Raw genomic sequence first — 26,707 nt, 5'->3', positions numbered from 1 at the left:
TTCTGCTTGGAAATATACGTGACCTCCTCGGTGCTACTAATACCTTTTGTCAGCAACCCTCGCGGTCGATAATGAAGCAGACTCCGGGAGTCGAATTATGTGTTGTTATGAAAGTCTGGCGTTTAGCGACCGCTGGTATGATGTTAGCCTGTTGAGGCAGAATCGAGCTCCTGGGCCAAAGACGTTAATTGAGCACATGAAGTGTTGGTGACCTACGTCTCGAAAAATGAAATTGATGTCATGTGACCGAAGTCAAGTCCAGGGTCGTCTAAGGTAGGCCAAACTTAGCCAGAATGAGAATCTTAAGCTAAAAGGTTCTTGGGCTATTGCAGTAAACATAACACACACACACATACAAGTCTATTACGCCCGGTAGGCCATTGCCCAGAGGGCTCTATGAGTTAGGAATACATACAACTCGCTAGTTATTGCCTTAATCTCGCTAAGCCCATGTGGTTCTTGTCTTGTTCTTTCCAGGCTGATCATCGCTCATCTTCTTGATCTCCGTAACTGTTAGTAGTAGCAGGTCAACTTGAAGCCCAATTCCTCCAAGTGTTCAGTTTCCTATCTTCGGCGGCTGAAGCGATCCCTACTTCTAGTTGCAGGGGGCAGTAGTTAGTAGGTATAAGTTTATGGCCAAGTGGTGATGTTGTTGTCATCTCTGTTCCAGGGGACCTGTGGCGATCGCGAACCTGATTGTGGCTCGGACTGCTTCCATATTCGGTGTCCATTTTTGTCCATCTGATGCAGCTTTGCCCCCTGAGTGAAAGGAGAGGTTGCCGCGCTTTGCCTCTACACATTGAAGCATCATCTCCTTGCGCTGTGCCATCCATTTTACACCTCGGAAGAGGAAGTGCTCTACCGTTTCTTTTGCTTGCCCGTACGGACATTCATCTGTCGGTAATGCCCTGATCTGATATAGGTAACCTTTCAGTCGCGCCATTCCCGTTCTCAGTTGTGCCAGCGCGCTGGCCTCTTTGCATGATAATTGATTATACAATAGGCGGGTATACTTACCAGGCAGAGCTGAGTCGACCCTTCCAGAATGCCTACTCACTCCACCTGGTAGCCTTCTCTCCATTCGTAAATTTGCCCTCGTTCGATTAAGAATTGTGATCTTTTGATCATTCCTCTCCGCGATGTCATGCATGGCTTTGCTGCGTAACGAGCTGACATCTTGGCTGTCTTCTGGATTTTGAGCTCGCTGTCGCCTGGTAGCCAGATGAGGTTGACTCTATTTCCATCTCCTCGGAGCTTCTCTATAGCATCATAAATCTCTCGTATATATCTTTGACCTGGCTGCTGGCGGGGGTTGCCTATAGTTTGTGCAGCCGATTTGTTACTTGTCACGATCACAATGACTCGATATTTTATTTCTGGCAAACAGCTGAGGCCATGAGCGATCGCTGCCAGTTCGGCTGTGTAGGGGTTGTGTTCTTCCCTCGTACCCGGTTTCGCTGATCTTGCCGGCTCTTGCCACGGATATTGGGATCCTGATCGCTCCTCCCATGCCGACCAGATCGTTTCTTGCGGAGCTGCATGTCGCTAAGCTCACCGTCCATCCTAATTTGGCAAGCTCCTTGGTCTTGTCCTCTTCTTCCTCTCCTTGGCTGTTCAATATGACATGTAGGCGTGCCTCCCATGACGCTTTGGCGAATAGCTGGATGACTTCCAAGGTATCCTTCGGTAGCTCTCTGCATACATCCGCGATACGCCTGAGCGGAGATATGAAGCGTCTGAACGTTTTGATTCCTCATAAGAGATTCCGGACCGGGTCGGTCCGCGGCAGCGTGTGCATGTCAACCCACAGCTTGCTTGCTCGTCTCCAGAACCGTTCGTGGATGGTCGCTATGTGGGCTTCGGCCTCAGCCACTCCTGTCGCCACGCTTGTAACGGATCCTATGATTGCTTGTGCCCCTATCTTTGTACTCGATGGATCGCATACGCCAGTATTGTTCTGCACGCAGACATTGGAGGCGTAGTCCACCACAGGGGCCACCGTGGCTGTGAACAACTGCCTCGTTGTCGAGGGAACCATTCCCTTGAGTCGCTTCAGTCTTCCATCGCAACTCCTGGACCCTTGTTGCTGCCCTTGCAATGTGTTGCTTGCAGTGAAGCCGTGAGTCCATGACGACCCCGATAATCTGGACTTGGTCCTTCGGAAATACTCTCTCACCCCTGATAGTGAATGGTTCAGAGTCTACCCTGCCTGTGTATCTGGTGAAATGTATGATCGCCGTTTTTTCCGCCTCAAAAGTCGCGCCGCTCCGTCTCTCCCAGTCGAGAGCCTTGTCAATAACCGCTTGTATCCCTCTGCTATTGCTCTGGGCTGTCGGTCCCGACACCCACGTAGTGTAGTCATCGACAAATGCAATAGCCCCACCATTCTTACCGATCGGGGTTTGTACTAGATCTGCATCGAAGAATAGAAACAATATCGGCGACAAGGGCAATCCTTGTGGAAGTTCTGCTTGTGGTAGAGGTCGACTTTTGGAACTCTGGCCATTGATTACAATGGTTGCAGTCCGCTCTGAACGAAAGGCATCGATCCAGCGCAAGGGATCCTCGGGGATCCCTCTCGCCCTCATCCGTTGCAGTAATATCTCTTTGCATACGCCATTATATGCTCCTTTAACGTCGAAACTGACGAAGCTCACGACATGGCGTGAGCGCCAAGCCGAGAAGATGTGCTCTTGTAGAAGTGCCAGTGCTTGCTCCGCTGACCGCTGCTTGTGCGCACCGAAGTGGTTGGTCGGAAGAAGTCCATGAGTCTCTACCGCGTGGGAGATTCTCTCAGCAACTACCGACTACAAAACCTTACCAAGCGTGGCGAGAAGCGAGATCGGCCTCCACGCTTTCGCGATCGTATGATCATCTTTGCCTGGCTTCTTGGCATAAAGTCGGGAAGCCACCCTCTGAGGCTTCGTCAGCCTTTGTACTTCCCTTGTGCTTTCCTCAGTTCTGTGCGGGCAGGCCAGCAATAAAATCATGCGGCTCAGGCCATTATACGAACAGTAGCCACGGCCTCGCCACATAAGTACATAAACTGGCACAGAGTTTAAAATATCTTAAAATTAATCGAAACCTATTAACACTAGTATATCAAAACAAGAGTATTATATTAAATTAAAAAATACAAATCCTACTTCGTATTTTCAGAGCAGGAATTAAAGGAGAGATCTCCTGGAATCGCAGTCACGCCCGATACGAAGGGGCCAGACGAGATAACCAGTCTTTCATTGTTCTTAGTGAGGCTTCTGGGCTTCCGCCCATCCGCATGCTACTGCTGTCCCAATTTGAAGTAGATAAGAACGAGTGACACCGCGATCTGGATTGATATAGTACCCGATTCCACCAAGAATATATCCGAGGATGATGTTAAAAACTGACATTGTGACTTGGTGATAGTCAATGGGTGCGATGTCCGACCTCATGTCTTTCAATTTTGCAAGTATAACAAGGAAAGAGCTCTCTGGTATTTTGGCCACAGATTGCAAGATTACTAGCGTGCCGTGTTTTCGGCACTCGTCTTGTAGCTCGGTGATATAATCCTTGAGGTTCTTTGTTTCACTCTGAAGATATCGGTCTTGCATGTTTAGCTTTTTGCGAAGCAGATAAAGTTTATCCAAAATGAATAGCAACGGCGGCATTTTCTTGCTCTCCTTTATCAGATCCGAGATAGATGTGTCAGGAAAGTGTATTTGTATAATACTGGCCAGCGAAAGCAAGATGCCGCCAAGATCAGAAGCTTCTTCCACGAGATTGCCGCTAGTCGCAGAAGTTTGATGATGCGAGAGCTGGTGGAATTGGCTTCGGATCTGTGGGCCATGTTGAGGGCCCACTGTGCTCCACTCGGGACTCGGGGGCGATGTACCATGATGAGTTGGTAGGGAGATATCAGCATCGTTGGGGACGGAAGTCAACGGAAGGGACTCGTCATGAGTTCGTAGAGAGTTACTATCGAGGGAGGGAGTAATCAAAGGTGATGGGCTCTCATGCTGAGTTTGTAGAGAATTGAGGGTGGCAATAATGTAAGGTGATTGAGCATCGAAAGAAATCTCCATAAAGTCTTCAATGCTTCCCATTTTGTCCGATCTTGAAAGTTGGTAAATGTTGGTAGAAGTCGGTAGGAAGGTAAGATGAAGTGAATATCGAGGCGGGGGATGACCAGTATTTGTAACAGAGCTCAACTCCTAAATGCGTGGTCTACCAACGCCCCTAGAAGCCAGTCCATGCCCCTGCTTGCTCAGCCGTTGTTGGTCGAGTCAACAGCACAAAGCCCAGGCTGAAATTTACACACCACTCCATCTCATGTAGTAGTTTCCGGGGATCAGACATAATTCTTGCGGTGAAGCAAAGCAGCGAGGCAGCTGTTTGTTGAGGACATGGGCCGCGGGTCCAGTCTGGGCTGGGATCCCCTTGAAATTGTGAGAAGATTGCAGGTGCAGTATCGCTTGAAATTAGATATGGCCAAGGCGTCAAGGAATGAGGCAACGAGGTCCATGATCGTGGCTGGCGGCAAAGCAATTGAGGGCTCCTGAACGTGCTGCAGCTGATAGGGTTCGGTCAAGTATGAGGAGACATGTTGAAGAATGTTTGGAATATGGGTGATGTGGCTTCAGAGCCTGATTGTAGAAGATGCTCTGGGTTAGCATCAGCCCATGTATCTTGGAGGGAATGGAGACGACTCTCGGTACAAAGCTTGTTCCCTCTTAACAGTAGGGCACACCATATTCTTAGTTGTTGCCTTATACTCGCTGTTCGCCACGAGTTTCGTTAACCCTACTCTTGTCTGTTATTCTCGACTCTCACTCCAGGCTTGATTAAATCATGTTGTCAAAAATCCATGTGATGTAGTAGCTGGCGGCAAGGCCATGGTGTTCTTGATGCAGTTACATGGACATGCAGGCCCTTGATCTGCGGCCTCTGACTCAAACTTTGCAGCCACATCAGCCTTCAGAACGAAGCTCTGGCGGTGAAAGTTGTAGAGATCAACGTTATATGAGGCACTACCATACTGAGAGATTTTGTGGTAATCAGCTTGACTTTCATCAGGTTTCACTCCACCAACATAGATTCAGTACCTAGTAAGACTCTCTCTACCACTATATTACAAGGAAAGTGCCCAGAAACAAACCATTAAGCTAGGTGACCTCTGATTTCAGCCGTCACTTTATGACCCGTCTATTTGTTTGTGCGTTTCATTTACTGGCAGGGAATGGCGTCTGTTTTATCAAGGGCGTAGACCAAGATTTTGGCCGCTTTCAGAATAATCGAGTAGCTCCTACCTCTGGATGATGTCAAAATGATAATCATATGAGCTGAACGACGAGATTGATTATCTGCCATGGAGTAATTGTATTTAGCTTTTGATCATACATGTAAGCTGTCAGCAGGGGGGAAAACAAACCATATCGTATGATTAGTGAGAAGGAACTGTGCCATCAACACGCCACCATTGAAAATGTTCGTGTAGTATAAATCAAAGACAGAAAAAAGGGAAACCGATTTCGGTCTTTGCTGTATAGGATCTGCTTCAGTATGAATTAGTTGTTGACTGATACGCCAAAAACTTCAACCCGAACGAGGAACAGCAGTGAGACTTGCGCTCGCGGTCTCTAGCTACTTCATTGAAGATACTTCTGTCTCGGCGTGCTATACAAATAAAAGCATATACATCTGATCCTTACGATTGATTGTATCATGTTCCCACAAATATGGAGGTGGTGCATCCAGAGCACATGCACTACGTTCCCCAATGTACTGTGGACTTTGGAGGCGCAATTATATAAGGGTTCGAATCACCTGGCAGGCGCCAACCTCAATTCAAAAATAACAACATGCTTGAAATTTTTGTGGCACACAAGTTTCTCTCACAAGCCTACAACATGTCAGTGATCCAATCAATTCAACGACCTGCCAAGTCTCCAAGAGGTCAAATTGTTTCGTTGCGTGATACGTAATTGTGACGGTAAGGATGAGAATGGCGCCTTATGAACTCATGTTTTGCTTCCTTTCATTTCACTATGTTGTCATTTGTTTTGGTATATGTGTACACAAGCACGGCGAAAACCCGCCGGATGTTGGACCAAATCATCTTTGACTTGGCTTTAAGTTTGCCTACCCCCTATATCTACTTTGTTTAATCGTGCTGAGTGGTAATTATATTCCTACATCTTCAGTCGCAAGTTTGAGGTAACCATGCTTTCCGGGCGGCGCATCACGGCCCAAGGGGAAATTGATGATCGTGGACTACAATCTTTGTACGTATGTAATGCGGCTCCGATAGAACATTTCCTTGGTTTCCTTTCTTCCATTTTCTTAACCCAAATCTTCATAGCATAAATATTGCCGATATATCTATGATGGCGCTATTGCATGCCATGATCGAAGCTTCGAGAACCAGTCCGAATCCTCTGGAGATCGGGGATGGGCAACTTTCTTGCAATTTAATTTCGAATACAAGGTTTCTCATTGACCTAGGACGATACGATGATGACAACGGAGAGGGCGCTATGCAGAATGTGGTCGACAGGATTCGTGAAGAGAGACGCATGTCGGCCTAGGTCCGTGGCGCGTTATAGTGTCTTGTGCAGCACAGAGCGTAGAACTAGTTACTATAGATAAATCAATTTTCCAACCTAGTTACCCTTGAAAGCCTCAAGCGATGAACGTTAGGCTAGGACTTGAAACTAATTTTTATTGTTGTCGTTTTGGCTTACGGATGATTTACTACTTCTACAGGACACCGAATTTACTGCCCTCCGTTTCTTTGCAAATTGCCACTTACCTCAATGTTCTTTTTTCTCCAGTATTGTTGGGGGTACTGTGAGTGTTCACAAGAGCTTGCGAACTTACATGGCTACTTGGCGCTCTCGAATGTTTTATGTTCATCGGCGTTCGGCGAGCTGGAAGAGTGCAGGCAGGAGTGACCAACTGCTCATAGTAATCAAACTCATATTTGCCTGGTATAGTGAAAAGATCATAAGGGAAATCCACAGGCCGCATCGGAAGGGATGTCTCTGGAGTATGGAGCGAGTAGAGGGGCGGCTGACACTAAATGTGATATTCTTATACTTTGACTCCGTTACCTTCCTGCTGAAGATAGCGTCCTTCTCGTTGCTCTGCTGAAGCCTTTTATCCAATATAGTAAAAAGTACTGGTACTGGTCTTGCCTTCTCAAAACTGGTCTTTCTACAAGCAGATGTTTTATCTTGCTTAAACTTATAGTTTTTCGATGGCTGATAATTGACGCTCTTGTCCATATAATACGAGGCATTAGAGAGTGGATACAGACACATAAGTAATAAAAAACCTCAAACTTTGAAGCGCCAACGAAAGAGACTCAGATTTGAAGCATACGTTGGCTTCTGAAGTCCAGGGTATGGACTGTATCTGGAACCAATTTTATTTCCAAGACAAACACCTCATCTAGCCGGCACATTAAATCATACCACAGATCATGTACTGCCAAATAGAGAATAGCCCATTGACCCCCTCTTAGGACTCTTATCATGTCGACAGTCTTTGCTGCACTGCAACGTGACAAAATTCACGGAAGGAGCATCCATACGCGTGTAGAAAGCTTCAACCTGAGGATTGGAGGAAAGACCCTTCAAATAGAGCCTTACTGGTTTATTCGTTATACTACCTACCCCCGGCTGCGACTCCTGTGTCAAATTAGCCAGGAATTGCGCGACTGACTGGATCTTATGGCGATCCACAGTTGTCTTATCTTCGATATGGCATCCAGGAACAATAACAAAAATGGTCTCCAGATGATTGATATAGGTGAGGACTGACAAGGCGTCCATAAGATTGATTTCTGATTCTAAAAAGAATGCTGCGTGTTGGATTCACGATATCTTATCTGTGATCTGCAATGCCTCGCTACCTGAATCGGACCTTAGCTGCCCGACGTCAAGCAGCAAGAACATTGTTTGAGAAAGACAGAGCCTGACAGATGCACTCTTTGAAATGAGACTTGTAGTTCTTTCCCACTCGAAAAATGCCTCTTTGCATGAGAGCGCAATGCCATATGACCCAACTTGCCGAACTGTCTCGGAAGCGCAGGAAAGTCCGATCTTGGAGGGGCACATGATGCCCAAGCTCAGCGAGACAACTGACATGGCAGCGATGTGCAGAGCTGTCTCCCAGATCTGCACTCGCAAATCGAGCGGCAGGAAGGGAAAAAGGCGAAACGGCATGGTGCTTGATACTCGTATGACGGTGATCTCTACTATACTATCTTAACACTTTATCAGTCTCAGTATTGTGTAGGTAAGACGAGTGTGATTCGGTTAGTAGTTCAAGTGTGGAAAGTTAAGGATATTAATTCAGTAGTACCTGACTGGCCACAGCGTCCGCTTTCGTCTCTCATGTGATGAAAGCCACTAAACAGTACTTTTGAGTTAAATGATATATACACACACACAAGTCTATTACGCCCAGCATGCCACTGCCCAGAGGGCTCTATAAGCTAAAGATACATATATTACACCAGTATAAATTGATATACAGTACCGGCCGAAATCAGTGGCCGCCCTGGCTTTCTACAAAAAGTTTTCGAGCACGGACTATGTCATTGGTAGTGTGGCTAGTGTGGCTAGTTACAGTGCGAGCTGCTCGCTTACGGTCGTTAAAGCGACTGCTTATGGCCGCAAAAAGTCAGCATATTTCGTCTTATACATACTTTACTCTATATCGGGCGTCTACAACGCTCCTATCTCTTGATGAACGTGGTCGGCCATATTGCCATGTCGACAACTTACGACGAAAAGGATAAATCAAGTCATCCTACAGCAATACACGCACTCCAGAGTTAGTAGATAGATGACAAACGAGCACTGCTATGCTTATGTAATGATCTTTGCCTTCGTATAACACTGAAAACTAGTTCCAAGGGGCGCTTATAATTCAGGACACCCTGATCTTTTCGGTAGTTATGTATTTTCTGCCTGGTAGCCTGGGTCTCTAGCCTCTCGGCGACGGGCTGACGCTGGCGAGACCTGACTCTTCCGATCTAAGGTACCGCCGCACTGCATCTTTCGCATCTTCGACTTCAGAACATCGGATAGCGACTGCCGCTAATGAAGTTGTCCGAAAAGATATTGTACGTTAGAACAAGCACGAAAACGGTAGAGATATTTGCGATCGAGAATAAAATTGTATAGCCGAAGAGTAAGACACGTTTTGGCGATGAGACTTGATAGCGGGGATCAGCATAAAATTCTCTTTGTCTCAAAGCTCTCCGTTCTCCCGTTTGCGTTAGCCAATGTGATTACCCTAGAAGTGCGGGGTAGGGGCTCTAATTATCTGGTGAGCTGCAGACAAGGGCCATCGCAATTATCATGACCAGGCACGAAGAATGGCCAATGAGAGACTCTAGGGTCATCTTCCATAGAGCCTGGTTATCGAATGTCAAATTGGTGTCCAAGACGAGACTAAGTGCTCACATGAGCACAATTCTGGTGCTTAGCATCATTAGAAATGAAGAAGCTCATCCAGCAACTGCCGACTCTTTGCGTGGTCAGCTGAGACGTGCACGAACGGTCCATGAATGGAGAAAATACTTCAGCTGTTTGTGCGTCATTGGGTGGTAGTCAGGAAAGCCAACAAAAATTGTGAGGGACTGTGTTGTACTAGAATCCGGTCTGTTAACCTCTGTTTAGTGAAATTGAATGATTACTGTTTTTTCCCCAAGTAGCCTATACAGTCAGGTGCGGGCTCACCCCAGTAGCCCAGCATTAGCATTTTGCTGAAATGACCTAAAATAGACTAGACATGGCGCTAATCACACTAACAGGCGACGCTAGTGCAGTCCCTGTCCTCCGGTCTACTAATAGCAACCTAATCAGTATGAGAGCATTTGAAGTGAATGTAGATGTTACTGAGAGTCGGATGAAGGGGCGATTTTTAGCCAGGAGATCCCTCAGATGAGAAGAATCACCATAGGCTGATCTAAATGTGGCTGCCTGATTCCGGGTCGCCGCGATAGTAAGAGACAATCACGGCTGTGGGACGACGGGGGCGTTCTCCACGCTAGCCTATCTTGGGGCACCTCCCACACAGGCATTAGAGGAAACTGCTGACGGTGAACCCGCACCTTACTGTATCCGAAAGTAGCACAGCTTCTTTACAATGCATCAACACCCCAGCCACCAGCAGATGGTCCCTAAGTTAGCACTGTCCCCTAAGTCGCGTATTTCCCATGCCAGGCTCCAGGTGGTGCAAGGGTTTCCAGCTCCCAGCCGACTCCCGAGTAACCGCATAGAATACGGAGTACACGACGCGAGATACGCGCATAGAGCTGTCTCATGGGCGCTTCGTCAACAGGCATTCCACTCACATGGGCAGACACACGTATAGTACCTCGATGTGCACTGTGCTACAGTCCCAGCTGAAATTAGAGACCGCCCAGCTTTTTACACAAAGTTTCTGAGCACGAATGATCTGTGGCTAGTGTGGCTGGTTCAATGCATCTAGGCTACAGTGGTACTGCAGTAGCTTTCGCCACCCCCTGTAGTAGTATTGGCTGCCTGATGTCATCAATATGGCGGCTCATCGCCGCTAAAAGGTAAACATATTTCGCCTTATTTTCTACTGCATGAAGTGCGATTAGAATTCGTTTTCAGCGTCCCCAGCTGCTAAACGATCACTTTTTTGCAACCTTCGGAGCGAGTACTGTAAAACAAGACCCGCATGTTTCACAAATTTATGTAAATTTGATGCTTTAGCCAATTACACCAAATTAGCTTCACCATTGCCTTTATGATCCCGTCAAGCATGCCTATTTACACACCTCCTGAAAGATCTATTGAGCTCATAATAATCAACGAGACCCCGGTTGAGCTTTGATTACTTCATGCTATCGCAAGGCAGTATTTGTAGTTCCCACACGAGGCGGCCCTGGTGGAGCACATTTAAGCTTTATGCGTTTCATTGAGCTAGGTCGAAGGCATTAATATAATGACAACTTATCTAAATAACTGGCAGAAAGTAATACCAATCGAGAAATACCCTTACGCCAATTATTACTCGAGGATCATTTTTGATAATCAAAATTATTAGCTTTGGGGACATAAATCATGGAAGTATTTCTAAGCCGATGGTCTGAGGTGCCAAAGCTGGCGTCAAGGCATTGTCTCTTAATCAGCCAATCTAGTGGGTATGGTGAGCCATTTATGTCGAGCTCTTCACCTGCTGTCTCGTTCAATGTGATCCGGATATTACTCCTGAGACTTGGCGCAGCAAACTTGACATCGTAACATAAATCTCTCGAGATGTCTTCATACGATACTTCGAGGCTCTGAGTACCTAACTGAAAAAAGGCTGCTTTTGTGCAAAGTTGGTGCATGAATGCTTCGTACTCAGGCGTCTGAGCTCTGAGCAGACACATAATCCGACCCGAACATTGGTAGGCCCCACGAGCGAAGTATGGCGGCTCTTGCTCGTTCAATTCAAAAAAGAAAAGCCTTGCTCGCAATAAACAAGATAATTGACGAATCTCTGGGGATTTTACCACTGCGCTACAAGCAGCCTGTTGCACATAACCAATACCGCTAACCTGATCCAATTGCGGTTCCTTTTCCATATAGTTGACATCGAAACGGAAGGTTTTTGTTTTGCTCTCGGGGCTCTGATGGCTCAAGAAATGGTCCCAAGCGGTTCTTGAACTCGCTTGCCTCCAGAGACCCCTCCAGAGCCTGGGCAGGAAGGTATTAGAAAATATGCTTGATGATTCAACGTCTGTGTCAGACGCAGAACCTGTGCCCAAGGAAACTACGATGCTGGGCTCGGCCATATCTGGAGTGAGCGAAATCGCTTCATGTACAGCAATGCAGACGGGATTGTTGACTGCAACGCCACCGTCTTGGAACGCTCCATGATTACCGAGACACTTCGGTTTAAAGTAGCTATAGTTTTGTCAGCGTTGGCCAATACCATGATTTTGAGAGAAATTACAACGGTGCCGCTGTTGCACATCGTAAACTGTTCATGATCAGTTTCTCCAAGGTCGAATATGTTCTGTTTGACTCACACTTCCCACCACTTGACTTCATTCTGGCCATCATATGATTCAAGGTGACAATAATCTGGTTAGTTTTAGCAAAAGAATAAACTTCCTCGATCTTTTCGCTTACCAGTACTCGAATACACATCGCCGACATGATTATAGTTTGTTGCAAGGAAAACGCTACCATCACTAGCTCTTGTCAGTGTCACTCCAACATACCCTCCTAGCCCGGCAGCCGCAGACGTGCCCGTCAAGGTTCGGTCACAGCCGTAAGTATCGAGAAGTGACTTTTCGATACCATCAGCGGCATACTTGCTGTCAGATAATAAGGCGTGAATGAATTGAAAGACACCAAAGATCCTTGAGACAAATGGTAAGCTCGAAAACAACTGTGCTAGTCTGGATTGGCGATTGGCAAATGATTGTTCAGCAAACTGCTTCAAATACAACATACAATCGTCCACGTTCCATCCTAAAACGCCGAGGCATACAACAATCAATGCTCCTTGCAATACGTTAGCTTCAAGAGGTTGTGAGCATAGCAGGATGCATTTACCCGAACTGGTGCCGACTTTCACGTCAAAACTGCGCTGCACGTTATAGTAAGGTATACCAACCCCATCCTGTATCGCCTTAATGAATTCAATTGGAGCTGAGCCGCGTATCCCCCCCCCGTCAATACTTAGTACGTGGAGCCGGCATGTTTCCGGCGTCAAGCGGATCAAAGTCCCTAAGGTACACTGGCCACAAAGGAGGCATGACTCTGGGCGGTATTCGAAGGGGTCAGTCCTACTTGGAGCATAGAAAGTTTTGACACAATATCGGCAAATCAAATGCCCGCATGACAATCCAAACTGCGGTCGTCTCCGAATACAACTGAGGCATGTACGGTTTGATCGTATCTTACCCAGGGTGTCGTTATTTTGCGCCAGCTGCCTTCGATGCCAATCGACAGTCGACCCAATTGCCTGGAATTGTGCGAACTGTGTAAACATACTACATGATATCAGCCTTACAAGCTCCAAAGGCGGCATAAGTCTCATAAATCTTGGCTCAAACTGGGAGCTTGCTCGAATACAGGCAGCCTCATATAACTCATTGAAGACTTGATGAGAATCAAATACTACAACCAAGGTTAGCTGGTGACGCAACGAATATGCTTGACGTCTTACAGTGCATTCCGAGCTTATAGTGATCGAGAAGCAGACTAGACGCAATCAAGTGAATAGCAATCCGATGCAAGGCGGCGAGTGACCGAAACTTATCCAAGAATTCAAGGATATGGTCACTCAAATCTGGGGCCACCTTTTGATTGAGCCTAGAGACCTGTATAAAGCTGAATGGTTCTAGAGGAATATGTAACGCTCTACTGGCAGCATATTGCAGGAAATATGCAAGATGATAGACAGTAAACAAAGAATTGGATCGTCGACGGGACTGCCTCCCAGATTCCAGCGCCTTTGCGATGGCAAATCCGAGCATTTGCCATCGTCGTGTCTGCGTGCGTCTCCTTCCTCTTTTCTTATTCGCCTTTGAAACTCCGACTACCGTGAGATTGCTGAAACAAATGTCTGCTTCTCTACGTCGACTTCCTCGTAGGAAGTTTTGGAGATCCAGCTGGTGCTGGTGCTTCTCTTCTTGTTTTACTATAAAGAGGACCCGTGGCTGCACTTTGCTTACTGACGATGGTCCCCTCTTTAGCCAGGAAGCCAAATGTTCTAGAGAGGATTTGAATCCTCCTAAATCATCGACAAAAATACATATCACATCGGCGCATGGGAACAGAGACTTGTGTAATAGGCTGTCAAAGCTAAACGGTTCAGCAGGAATGGACTGCTTCGGAGCTGTATAAGAGCTGACTTCATGGCAAGCATTGCCACTAGAAGAAGTCATACCAGGTAAGAAATGCGGAACATCTGTATCAGCCACCATAATGCGTTTACGGCGACCGTCTCGAAAAGAAGATGCAAGTAGATGAATCTCCCCACCAATTCTTCCACGTACCCGCTCAGTCTGAAAGCTTAGTTTTCGGAAAGCTGATTGCTTCGATTCATTACCTATCAATACCAGGAGGCCAGCGTTCTCTGTATGAGGATTCTCGAACTCTCTCAGTAGGCGCTGAGGTCGGTCCGTGACTTCCAATCCTACTTCATCGGCACTGCTCCATGGCTTGAGCCAACACGAGTGGCGACAAGAATCCATGATTCCCATGTGTTTCAATTCCCAGGAAATAGTCATCTAAGTATGTTTAAATACCTTGGAGCTCCCTACGATATTGAGCCAAAGGCCTCTAATGATTACCATAGTACCCTACACGACTGCTTCTTACGAGCTTAAAACGGACGAATTGAAATCTTCCGTTACACTCTACTATTTTCTCTCCAAGAAAATATCCTTTTGTAGCCTAAGACCTTTCTAGACGGCCGAAAATCTTCTTGAACAAAGGGAAATGTTGTAGAAAAGAAACCCAGTCGACAACCTAGTTCAGTTCTGCGACCTAATGGTTGAGAAACCCCGAATAGGCATCGGGTTAGATAGCGGTACATCATGAATAGCCAGCGATATCAAAAATGAGGCAAGAAATTGGTGTCAGATAGAATTCTACATTTCCAGCGATGGATTTCCGGCAAAGAAGGAACCCAATACTATAGAACTTGAGCAATTGTCCTGCCTGATGCATAGAAGACAATCTTGAGTGATAATGTGAGTGTAGAGCCTAAGTAGGTTAAGCACCCGAGCATTGGGTTGTACGAGTTATTTTCGGCCGAATATGACAGTCCGGAAGAGATCAAAATGGGATTTGATGATAAGCTATGTCATGCAATAGTACTATTTATGTATTGACAGGCTTATTGCTTTCTATCGTAATCCATCCTACATAAGAACACTATTTACGGTACACTGAGTTACCATGAAACTTACAGCTATGATAGAAGCGAATGAAACCATCATTCACGATTTCAAAAGAGGCCAAGGCAGTAAGCAACCTGGAGGCGCACAGAAAGATCAAGGTATTGGGGTATTCAGCTTCCTAGCTGCATTAAGCAGCGGATTCACCATTTTTACCATACAGCTTTTTCTCTTCTTATTACTGCGAAACAGACTTGGCCGTGTTTTGTAAGTTCTTTTTCAAGCTGAGCGATGACTGTACCGTTCTAAGCGAGTCAATAGCAAACCAAAGAGTAGTTTGACCCCCCAACATGAACAACCAGAAGAGGAAGGCACGGGCTTTATTCCTAGAATGAAGCAGATATGTGGTATGAACGATCAAGAACTGATACGTAAATGTGGACTTGATGCATATTTCTTCCTCCGGTATCTCAAGACGATACTTCTTGTTTTTTTGCTAACCGCGGCGCTTGCTATACCGTCCCTTATCCCGTTAAATTACGTCGGCGGGCGTGGCAGTCAAATTGCTCGTGATGGAGAAGATCGACTAAACCAAAGCGCAGCCCAAATCACTGGCCTGGATACCTTAACATGGGCTAATGTGAAGCCTCAAAACTCCCAACGCTATTGGGCGCATTTGTTGATGGCAATTGTGGTTGTCGTATGGACTTGCGCGATATTTTTCGATGAGATGAGAGAATACGTCAGAGTCCGACAGGATTACCTTACTAGCACAGAGCATCGGCTGCGACCTTCATCATCTACTATCCTAGTCAACTCAATACCCAATGATTTGTGCCAGAAGGCCAAGCTTAAAGAGATGTTTTCGGTGTTTCCGGGAGGGGTCAAAAACGTGTGGATCAATCGGGATTTCCGTCCTTTACTAAAAAAGATCATCCTTCGTAATGCTATTCATCAGCGACTAGAAGCTGCTGAAACTGATCTCATTAAAGCCTCTCAACTGGTACACCAGAAACGGCAAAGGATCTTCAACCAAGAATCCGGAAAGAAGCGTTTTAGCCAGACCTGTAGCGAGATCCAAACGAAAGTTTCTGATGCAAAGATTTCTGCAGCTCCTCCAATCTTGATCAGTGATTACGAGAAGTGCAGTCAAAATGATGCCTGGGCGAGGTTCCTAGATGAAAAAGATCGTCCAACTCATAGAATACCACGTTTTGGTTGGGACTGGTTGCCCGGAGTTGTCACATTCGGCAGAAAGGAGGATACTATATACTGGTGTCGACGTAAGCTCGAAAAATTGAATTCTGAAATAAAGTGTGCTCAAGATAGTCCTGGGAAGTGTTCGATTGGGAATTCTGCATTCATCCAATTCCACTCTCAGCTCGCGGCTCACATGGCTTGCCAAAGCGAGGTCCATCATCAACCAGAACACATGACTCCTAAGGTCATCGGATTCTGCCCTGAAGAAATCATCTGGAATAACGTGGCATTGAAAAATGGAGAAGAATGGATTCGAGCTATTTTAACATATAGTATCGTCTTCACCATGATATCTCTGTGGTCGATTCCAGTAGCTTGGACAGGGGCACTCAGTCAGGTTGATCAGCTAATTCAACATTATGATTGGTTGACTTTCTTGGAAAAGACAGAAATCTTGCGAAGTTCTGTATCCGCAATTGCAGGCATATTACCAACTGCTATTCTCGCAATACTTCTTTACATTTTGCCATCCCTCTTAGAGGTTTTGGCAGAATTTAAAGGGGTCAAGACCCTGTCATTGAGAGATGAATTTGTCCAACAATTTTATTTCGTATTTTTGTTCATACAGCTTTTCCTCGTTGTATCTATCGCTTCCTTCTTCACAACCTCTATTAGAGAGCTTGCTGCAAACGTGGGAGACATACAGAGGGTTAGTGATCTTTTGGATATTCTTGCTCGAAATCTTCCGAAAGCATCGAACTATTTCTTTTCATACATGATCCTGCAGTCTCTCTCAACCAGTTCCGCCACGCTTCTTCAGATAAGTAGCTTGTTTGAGCACTACGCCATCGCTCCGTTAGTAGACAGGACTGCACGAGATATATGGACACGGCGTACAAAGCCACGTTCAATGAGATGGGGCTCTATCTTCCCGGTATATACTAACTTTGCATGCATTGCGCTGGTCTATTGTATAACATCCCCACTCATCTCGGCGTTTGCTATCCTTTTGTTCGGGCTATTATGGATCACTCAACGGTATACCATACTTTGCATTTACCAGGCGGAATATGATGCTGGAGGTGTTCTCTATCCCCGTGCAATCAATCAGACTTTTACCGGATTATATGTGATGGAACTATGCCTCGCTGGTTTGTTCTTTATAGTCAAAGACGAAAGAGGAAGAGCTGCTTGCACGGCACAAGGCATCATCATGGTATTGGTCTTAGTTGGTACAGTTCTCTTCCAGGTATTTTTGAATTGGAGATTCGGCCCGCTTCTTCGATATCTGCCTGTAAAATTAGGAGACTTTGATGCAGACGTATGCCATCGAATCCAAACTCTAGGCGAACGTCGTTTCTCAATGTCTACCGCTACACAAAGAGATTACAAAGTCAGGGATATGACTCACGATAGTGACTCTGCCCAAAACAAGCGGCGTCCAATAGAAAACGCCGAGCTATCTACTAAGCTACAAGAATCGACTGGAACCGAGAGAGATGATCTCGAAGCTACCGCATTTGACCATGTGGCTCTTAGGTCTCGACAACCCACTGTTTGGATTCCCAAGGATAACCTTGGGGTTAGTGAGGATGAGATTCGACAAACAAACCAGTTCGGGGGGTTGATATCTATATCCAGCTATGGTGCTACTCTAGGTAATCAAGGTAATGTGTTGTGTCAGGAAAACCCGCCAGACCTTTCGAAGTTCGCTCGAGTAAAGTTATAGAAAGGGACAAGCTCAGTTTGATTTCGTCTTGTACAACTCAGTGGTGCTTTGGTTATCAAGTTATGAATTCTAAGCCAGTTGGAAGTCTGAGAAATTTGATATCGGGACACTAGTCCCCCCTACATGAGTCTTATCCATCAACTTCGTTGTGGCAGTAATCCATATTTGTGACTTCTGGTCGCTGTAGCAGTTTGAACAGTTCCAAACTGCCTTCTATAAATGGTACGCTTTGTGTTTGTTAGACATCCTTTAAGTATGACTTTGTTATGCGTCTATCATCCCTTGTACTCGATGTTTTCGAAACTGCAGTAGACAGCCTGGACGACTCACCTCGGGACCCTCCCGCCTTCTATCAGCAATAGCACAAGATTGCCCAGTTATTCGTGCCTAAGCTTCCACCCAAACAACCTAGCTTTGGATACCTATCCAATACTGGATATTTCATTGGCAATATGTAAAGTTAAGGCTGCTTTATTGACGAGATACGAAACTTGTGGCATGCTAGTTATGAATAAGCAGCGCTAGGAGAAGGCCATTTGTTGGCCTGGTTTGAGCGTCTATAGTGCACGAGGTATAGGGTTGCCTTTTCTCGGGTTAAGTCTTACAAGATGCTCTCCTTTCTGATCAGCGAAGAGATGTGCAAGTTTGCGAATTTGTTTGATATAGAAGAATACTTTATAACAATATAGGCGATGGCGTGATCTACATACTACTTAGCCAAAAGTGACATGAACTACTAGAACTTCTGAACTAACTCGCTCTACAGACAATATGCCAGCTATAACCATTCATGACTCAGATGTGCTTCGAAGAGGAACTCTTACGCTGAGTTTGATAATCTTGCCCTCATCAGAGCATCTGAACTGTATCTATCAAAGAAGTTTCAAGCAGACACGCTATCGTAAGTCATATTGCTGACTGTGTGATAGGAGAGACTAGTGTTGAATGACGGGATGTGTCACTTGACAGCGATACTTCCCCCAAGAAACAATATTCACTATGACTCAAAGAGAAAGTATCTGCCGCATACGATGCGGCTGCTGAATTGAAAATTACAAAAACAAGATAGTGGAATCTTGTTAGCTTTTCGAAAAGGTTAGCAACTCCTTTTCAAGAGGACCAACGATCTAAAGAAGTGATAGGGTGTTTTAAAGAGGTGCTCTGGTCAATGCAGGTCCCTTATTCTAAACAGATGGTATCGAATTGGCATTCACTAGAACTACATGCATAACATGATGGTCGACGAATCAAGGATATGATTAATATGCCCGAGCATGTGATGGTGTTCCAGAAGGGGCCACTTGAAGAGAGATCACAATTGCCAGTTACCCACATAGTTACTATAATACTTTTTTAACGATTAGATATGGCATTGGACGATGATGAGCCTGTGTATCGGCCACAGGCTGCCAAACTGATTCCTCTTCCTTAAACTTTACGTGGTTAACCCAACCAAGCTTTCCAAGGAGTTTTCTTCTTTCTTTTTATCCTCTATCTTCAATTGCTTCCCAAGCTGCCAAATATTACATAACTTGTAGTTGTTGGGATAGGCATCAAGCCAGCAAGCCGTTGATTGTGAATGATGAAACTTAAATTGCTACATGCTATTCATGTTGTTACTTCACTTTCGCTGAAACAACCAGTATTCTGAAGCGTCATCATGTGTGATTTGTATGTGATACGCCAATGCTATTCAAAAAAAGGGCAAAGGGGATACCGTCATGTGCTTGATAACACTGTATTTATCTTAATGAGGCTTGTAACAAAGCATTACGTATAACCAGAGATAGTGCCACTCGATCATACGTAACTGAGCTTATGAGGAAAGTATACCAGCCGACATCGATGGACTGAAGACGCGTGATCCCAGAAGGTCCCCACTATCTATGACCTGACTTGATGTCAGAAGCTTTGCAAACAAAATTGGCGTGATGCCTCACTTCTTACGAGAGAACATGAGTTGGAATAGATCTAAATGAACCGTCGATAATCAGGAGCAGTATTGGCTTCTGTAGACAGGCTATCATCACAAGGATAAAAGACGAGGTACAGCATGAGTTTGGGGAAACGTGCATGCATTATAGACATTACAGTCGCCGTTTTAGCGCATAATCCGAAGTATCCCTGCTTGCATATGATACTCCTGCCCATATTCAACAAAAGCCAGTGCGGCCTTTGATTTTGGCCGGCAATTAATGTCTGACAGCTTCTGCAGAAAGCTTCTTAGCATGGACCGTGTCAGGGACGCGCCTTAGCATAGTACAGAGGGCCATTTCGCACACGGCGATGAACTATGGCTGCGTATTTCTGCTAGAGGGTCACCATGTATCATTCTCGGTCCTCCTATACAAACAAGTTCAATAAAATAAGGCATAAGCATTTTCTGGACGCATATCGCATCACAGAGGCAATATGGTGGCTTCTTCACAGCTATAAGCAGTCAGTTTGGATGACTGTAAGCCATAACAGTATGGCTACATTCTACATACTATAAATGCAACACTAGTCACAAATGGCCAATGCTATGAACATTTTTATAGAAAGCGAAGGTGGCCTCTAATTTTGTCCGGCACTGTAGCATGGAATTCAAAATATACATGTGCATATATGCATTCCTCCTTAGAGCGTTTTCAGCCAAAACAATTTGCTGGACACAATTCTGCTAGCCAGCCTTCAATCTACGCTGCACTGGATGTTTTCCGGACTTTTCTCACAGCAGCCATCCATGTGGCAGCTTCCCGTCGACCACCTTGTTCCTTTATAACTACGGAGAGCCTATGGCCATCTCTGAGTAGTTACACCACTTGTTGAAGTGAACATGCGCCCGGCACAGCTACATCCACGAAGTGCTCAGGTAAGCTCTATTTGTCAGCGATTCTTGATCGTGCGGTGATACTGGGTGTTAATGATTATTACGCAGGTCGCCTCAACATGCCACTGCTTACCCTCATTGGCAACAACGCCTCAGCAGACATCTACATCACTCAAATACCCCGGATCCCCGATAGTATCGGCAACTGTGATCACACAAGAGCTCTCCGTAGTCGGCTATGGGAGCACTTCTGACGCCATGTGGCCGACGTCAAGTCCACTTCATGGTGACACCAACCCCCTTTCAGCTTGGTCTATTGGCAATCTTTCGAGAACAAGCCCGACACCTACTCGTCGGCCTGATGAGATATCGGTTGCGTCCTCTTCGACGAAAAGAAAATTAAATATGAGCAACATCTTTTCCTGGGCCACTTTTGCGCTTTTGATGGTTCAGATACGGTCATAAATCCAAACTACTTTTTCTTTGTCGACAATTTGTTTAGTGTTGTTAACAAAGACTAGCTCTAAGCAGCTCTGCGTATTCATAAAAGATTGATAGCGACTCAAATAGATAGATATAATCATTCATAGACCTTTGGTACTGTATAAAGTCTACTGTAGACCGACATTTGGATTGTCTAGCGCCAACCTGTAACCTGTACCCTTTCTTCGACTATAGCGCACGGATGGAGTTTACAGAGTGTATTCAGTAACTACTGATTTTACTGTGCTCGGTGTATCTTGACGAATAAGCCATAATCAGGCGGCCAATCGAAGTTTTCCTCCGTGGGCTGAAAGCTACATATTTCACGCTAATTAGACGATGCATTCCTACTATCCATATAACACTTTTTTATTTGCGCTATATAGGTGAAAGTCCACGTAAGATATGGTCAATTTACTACATCTCCGCACTAAGTTCCGATCCCTCAGACTATTACTCCGCAAGCCCGTTCCAACCTATCGTGGCAGTACTGCAGTAAAACTTTCGACAGCTGCCGACTTGAATTATCCGATACCAATGGCTCTGTCTTAATCACAACTCTATGCCATAGCATCCTGATTGCCTCTTTGATCTGTTCGTTGTCTTGATATACTATTTCGAGCACAGTTCGTGATGCCAGTCGTGATGGGTATTTCTCTTTTCTACAAACGCTATCTCTTGAATTAGAACCACATGCTCTGGCAGTTCTACTCCCTCTATCATCCGTTCGTCTACTTTTAAGCACCGGCCAACCCAATAGCCTAGTTCACGTAGCTTTTTGCTCCAGTCATGTTCCAATTCTATCCATATATTCCGGCCCTGTCAAAGGTATCACCAACACCTCGCGAATGCATCGCGCATGAATCCATTATACGCCATTCCAATAGAACATTCCCCTTACATGACGAACTCACTCCCATCAAAGTGCCTCAAAACAACCCAACCATCTACGAAACCCTTTTTATCCATGCGCACCACAATAGCCGCGTGACTATGTCGATGCTTCTGAATGTGAACAGGACACGTGCGCCAACCAGCTCCACTCAGGTTCTCAATCATATCTAACTGATCAGGAGTCAGCACAAGCGTAACCTGTCCAGGAGTCGACATTCTACGCTCTTTCCTCAACATCTTGGGATCTTCAACATCATAAGCCAGATTGTCTTCTCAATCTGACTCTGCCAAATACTGCTGGCTCTGTGAGCTGCTGAAGACCTCGTAAGCTTGCTTGGCTTCTTCTCGAACCTCCTGAATTCGCAGGAACATGCGGTACTGCTCGATCTTCAAACCCAGCCTCTCCTGACTCATGCGCATTGATTCGAATGGCACTCCAGGTTGTTTGGGCGGCAGAGTAGACGAGGAAGACAGCAAGGCCAATCGGCATTATAATACCAACTGTCGCCATAAACAGGATATTCTTGAACCACTTCTTGAGGGCTTTGTAGTTTTTCAACGGGGCGTCTTGTTGAACTTTCGGTCAAAGCGTAATAGGATGGTCAGGGTCAAGAATCACACCCTCGTATCCCTCAAGGTAGTTGAGATTGATCTTTTCAAGGTCTGTGTAAGGATCATATTTGGTAATGGCTGATGTGTAGTGTAGCACGCTTCGATCGTTGGCGATATTTGTGTACAGTGTACGACGCTTAAACTTCTTCAGACCAGACATGAACATAGAATCTGGATCGGCGAGCACGGCGAGAAGGGGTCGGTTGGTGTCGCGGAATTTATCGATGGTGAAAAGTTGGCGACCTGACATTGATAGCGTTCGGGCGCCGAGGACGTTCCTGACGTTGTTGAGCCATCCTTTAAGTGGCGTTCTCACTCCGAGATGGGAGATTGCAAATGTGGGAACGTTCTGATGGGATTGTCAGTTCAGCGAATCTTTTCCTACTACGATTCCCCCGACTGCGACTTACCATGCATTCGAGATCACCAAGGATTCCTTTCGCATCAAGCAAACCAACCGCATACCGCGAAACCAGACCACCGAGCGAATATCCTGCCATACTCAATTTAGTGATCTTGCCTCCTTGCTCTTTAATGCTGCGCAACTTGGCCTCGATCTCAGCGCACACGCGCTCGCCACCAATTTCAATGCCATCGTATGTGAAATTGCCGCAGTTCTTCTCGGCAGGCAGGATATATAATCTTTCTTCAGAATATTTGTCGCGCAAAACCTTAGCAACATTACGCATATGAGTTGGGTTTCCCCAAAGCTACTTCTATGGTCAGCGCTGACGTGTAAGGACCGATCGTCAAGGGATGTGCTTACGCCGTAAACTAGAACACAAAGATTAGTAGCCTTTCCGCTTCCGCCAGTAACGTCTTCGAGAACAACAGGTTTAAACATGGTGAAGGACTTGCGATGAAACTGAAATGGGCAACAAAAGAAAGAGAATAAGGTATAAAAGTTGTCAGGTTTTTAAGAACCGACTAGCTGAAGTTTCTCAGGATATGCATCCTCCAACGAAGTTTCGGATCGCATAAAGTAGGGCTGTCTGAAGTCCGCCCAACTATAGGAATACTACGGTGTCCGCAAAGTCAATTGTCAGAAATGGATTTTGCACTGAAATTACTGACACAATGCTTCCAAAAGCTAATGATTACAGCTAGCAATGACACCAATAAACTTTCATCCGCCCCAAGACGTCCAGAATAAACCGCAGCCTACTAACGACCAAAAATGGCGCCTTGGCTATCTGATGCTGACCATGGATACAGAGGTCATAATCTGGTGTAGTGGAACCACTAAACAAATAGCCCTCGACAGCGACAGGGTCACAAAAGCGAAAATATACAGTATCGAGCACCGTTACTGTAACTTCCTCTCCGACAGTAACTCTTGTTTCTAAGGCAAAGCCCGTTATATTGAGCATAAGGAGCTATCTACACTGTGTACAATCATGGTCACACTAAAGACAGTTATAGTGATGTACTTACCTTGTCAATAAGCGACAGTACTTCAAGGCTTGCACTGTAAGTCTGTCTCCACTTTTCAGGATTCTAGCTCTATAACTTCATGCAGCAGCGGTACTTCAAAGTACTTAGTTCGCCCAGCCAAAAATTGCTTGTGTACCCACAAGCCAGCAAATTGCCGATAAAACTCGGCTTCCGAAGTATACCCATGTACTGAGGTAACCCCACCCGAGATTTCACAAAGAGCGCATTGTTTCAGAGCGGAAGGTAACGGTGCTCACTACTGTACATAACAGTAACACATAGGAAGACATTTCGGGATACTTCATTACAGCTAGCTAGAAACTTCTGCCCGTCTCGGTAATATTGGTTCATGGCCTCTAATCTCTTTGTCCCTATTTTGGCCACCATCTTCGCATAAGGATGGGCTAAAATAGAGTAGCCCCACTTCCCTTAGGTGACGATATTTAAACCCGCACCTTACTGTGGTTTCGAGTTGTGAGGAGATCGACGCGTCTTTACGGACGGTCATGAAATGTTGGCGTGAAGCGTTATGAGCGCTTCCGGTTGACAAAAATAACATACCATACAGTAGTGAACACTGCCAGCTTCCTCTGTTAAAATAACCATTGCTCATAATAGATGACCCCACATATCGCGATCCTGTAGCTCTGTACATAAGGTACGAATATGGTCACCAGCTAACGCACGTAATCTCATGTATATTTACACAGAAGTACTTTTGATTCGCACTGATTATTTGTCTTCACTTCCACTAGTCAGCAACAGTACTTCGGAGAACTTGCTTCTTCAGTAAGCAACTGCTTACGCGCCTACAACACGGCCTAAGTCTGACAAAGTGCCTGCTTACGAAGAAGTAGAGCTATGTATCGAAGGATACCCACTCTAGACTTGAGAAAGAGCATGTTATTTTGGAGTGGAAGGTGGAAATGTTCAACACTATATCTATTAATCAACGTAGATGAAATATCCAAGGCTCAAATCATTCACTGGCTATTCGCAGGCAGTTTTTGATCATGAGCCGAGTTGTATTCAACGCGGCTCATAACAGTAGTAAGCCAGAGATTAGGCCCCTCAGAGCTGGGGGAATATGAACACTGAATACTGAGCCTGAGTGTCTCACCTCTGCTCATAACTGACCGAAGGTAAAAATCAACTGAATCAACCCTAAGAGCAGAAATGAGAAGATAAATTCTGCGGTTATATACACCGTCGCTAGATAGCGTTGTAGTAAAAAGCAAAGAAGCGACTCAGTTTTTTATTTCAAGCTTATTCAGAGAAGGGAAATCGAGCAAACCTTCCTGGCAACAGTACAGTAAAGATCGAAATCGGTTGTCCGTTTTTTCACTCTTCTTGATTTATACTGCACAGACATTTTTGATAGGGGGGTATGGTTTACACAGTCATTCATAGCTATTGGCACGGTATTCATGTACTGCTGCTGACAGCTTGCATGCATGTTTAAAAAGCCTAATGCGGCTTCACAGCAGATGGTCATCAATCCATAGTTTATTACCTTCAGATGCTGAACTTTCTTACAACTTCCAGAAATGGACGCTATAGTATTGTTTCGGGGGTATCCAGAGTCTAATCTCAGGATCTCACGACCTCAAAAATGAAGTTGGTGCCCAGTTCCGCCGTTAAACCATACAGTACAAGAATTATATCATCCCCCCGTACCACCCATCGCGTGATTTTCATTCCAAATATTGATATGTTCAATGCTGTGGGTGTATGTCTAGAGGGTATACGATCCTGGACGTTGGCTGACCGACAGAAGGAATTTAGAGTACGATCATTCTTCATATAGTGATACTGAATAAGCCTAACGTCTGAAGATGATTCTCAGCCATATATGGCTTCTGGAACTATGGGTAAAATAGTTGGCGAAGCTTTTATCTAATTTGTAATTTGATGCACTTCCTATGAACATGTTTCAACTACTCAGCAACGTAATGGTCTGTGAGACTAATTATTTACACTCTCCTCTCACTGCTATTTCGGGTGTCATAATATATAGTTTTACTTGATACCGAGCCAGCTGCAACGTAGTTGGCTTTGTTAGCTGCTCGGTAAGAATTACTTACAATCTCTTCAGGGCTTCGTTTGAGAAGTCTACCCTTTGGTTTTGTCCCACCCTGAATTATTTCTCGAATTTCTTCCATTTTTTCCATCGGAGGCCCGTCATATTCAAACTTTTCAAGTCTCATCTGTTTCAGAGCGCTGAAGTAAACCTTCGGAATGTTGTCCTCCGCCGATATTTTCAGGCTCTGGAGCCCTGTGCAACAAGGAAGAAGGCGTAACCCAAGAGGAAGGTTCTGATCCCCCTTGCACCGCAATTTGACCTGTTGAATCATACCACGCGTGCTCTGTCTTGCTTGACAAATAAATAAAGGCAGGTCGTTCGTCGGAAATTTGAAAACAAGCTCATGCGTTCCATAAAGCCAAGTTGTGGTGAAATTGCTGATCCACTTGTTGACACGAAGCAAGTTGTAGATGTCTCGGTACGGTGATCGTTCTCTTGGACAGTAATGGATATGAATTGATTTTGAATCGCCGGTGTCGTGAAGGTACTCAAAAACCATGTAAAGAACTTCTGGTGGCAGTCTGTATAAATTCTCCATCATTGACTGCTACGGGCGATTAGAGGCACTGGAGAGAGAGACGAAAACTGGAAGAG

The 26,707-nt window shown here is 45.4% G+C and overlaps 5 protein-coding genes across 5 annotated transcripts; 1 reads left to right on the top strand and 4 right to left on the bottom strand.

Annotated features, from left to right (window-relative positions):
• Positions 1–1,865: 1,865 nt before the first annotated feature.
• Positions 1,866–2,588, bottom strand: FMAN_14298 (uncharacterized protein; the record flags this gene model as incomplete). The annotated part of the gene is made up of 1 exon (XM_041826117.1): positions 1,866–2,588. One exon carries the CDS (start codon positions 2,586–2,588, stop codon positions 1,866–1,868), a length of 723 nt encoding a protein of 240 aa, XP_041691430.1.
• A 657-nt stretch (positions 2,589–3,245) lies between these two features.
• FMAN_14297 (uncharacterized protein) lies at positions 3,246–4,085 on the bottom strand (the record flags this gene model as incomplete). Its single annotated transcript, XM_041826116.1, has 1 exon — positions 3,246–4,085. One exon carries the CDS (start codon positions 4,083–4,085, stop codon positions 3,246–3,248), a length of 840 nt encoding a protein of 279 aa, XP_041691429.1.
• Positions 4,086–11,044: 6,959 nt separating this feature from the next.
• Positions 11,045–14,254, bottom strand: FMAN_14296 (uncharacterized protein; the record flags this gene model as incomplete). The annotated part of the gene is made up of 6 exons (XM_041826115.1): positions 11,045–11,915; positions 11,965–11,991; positions 12,041–12,095; positions 12,144–12,521; positions 12,573–13,139; positions 13,189–14,254. 6 exons carry the CDS (start codon positions 14,252–14,254, stop codon positions 11,045–11,047), a joined length of 2,964 nt encoding a protein of 987 aa, XP_041691428.1.
• Positions 14,255–14,927: 673 nt separating this feature from the next.
• FMAN_14295 (uncharacterized protein) lies at positions 14,928–17,795 on the top strand (the record flags this gene model as incomplete). Its single annotated transcript, XM_041826114.1, has 2 exons — positions 14,928–15,133; positions 15,188–17,795. The coding sequence occupies 2 exons, from the start codon at positions 14,928–14,930 to the stop codon at positions 17,793–17,795; spliced, it is 2,814 nt and encodes a 937-aa protein (XP_041691427.1).
• A 4,192-nt stretch (positions 17,796–21,987) lies between these two features.
• On the bottom strand, positions 21,988–23,440 carry FMAN_14294 (uncharacterized protein; the record flags this gene model as incomplete). The annotated part of the gene is made up of 5 exons (XM_041826113.1): positions 21,988–22,155; positions 22,280–22,551; positions 22,606–22,945; positions 23,007–23,306; positions 23,363–23,440. The coding sequence occupies 5 exons, from the start codon at positions 23,438–23,440 to the stop codon at positions 21,988–21,990; spliced, it is 1,158 nt and encodes a 385-aa protein (XP_041691426.1).
• Between the last annotated feature and the right edge of the window lie 3,267 nt (positions 23,441–26,707).

Source organism: Fusarium mangiferae, assembly GCF_900044065.1.
Source record: "Fusarium mangiferae strain MRC7560 genome assembly, contig: FMAN_scaffold029, whole genome shotgun sequence".
Taxonomy (NCBI): Eukaryota; Fungi; Ascomycota; class Sordariomycetes; order Hypocreales; family Nectriaceae; genus Fusarium; species Fusarium mangiferae.
This window is presented reverse-complemented; position numbering and strand designations above follow the sequence as displayed.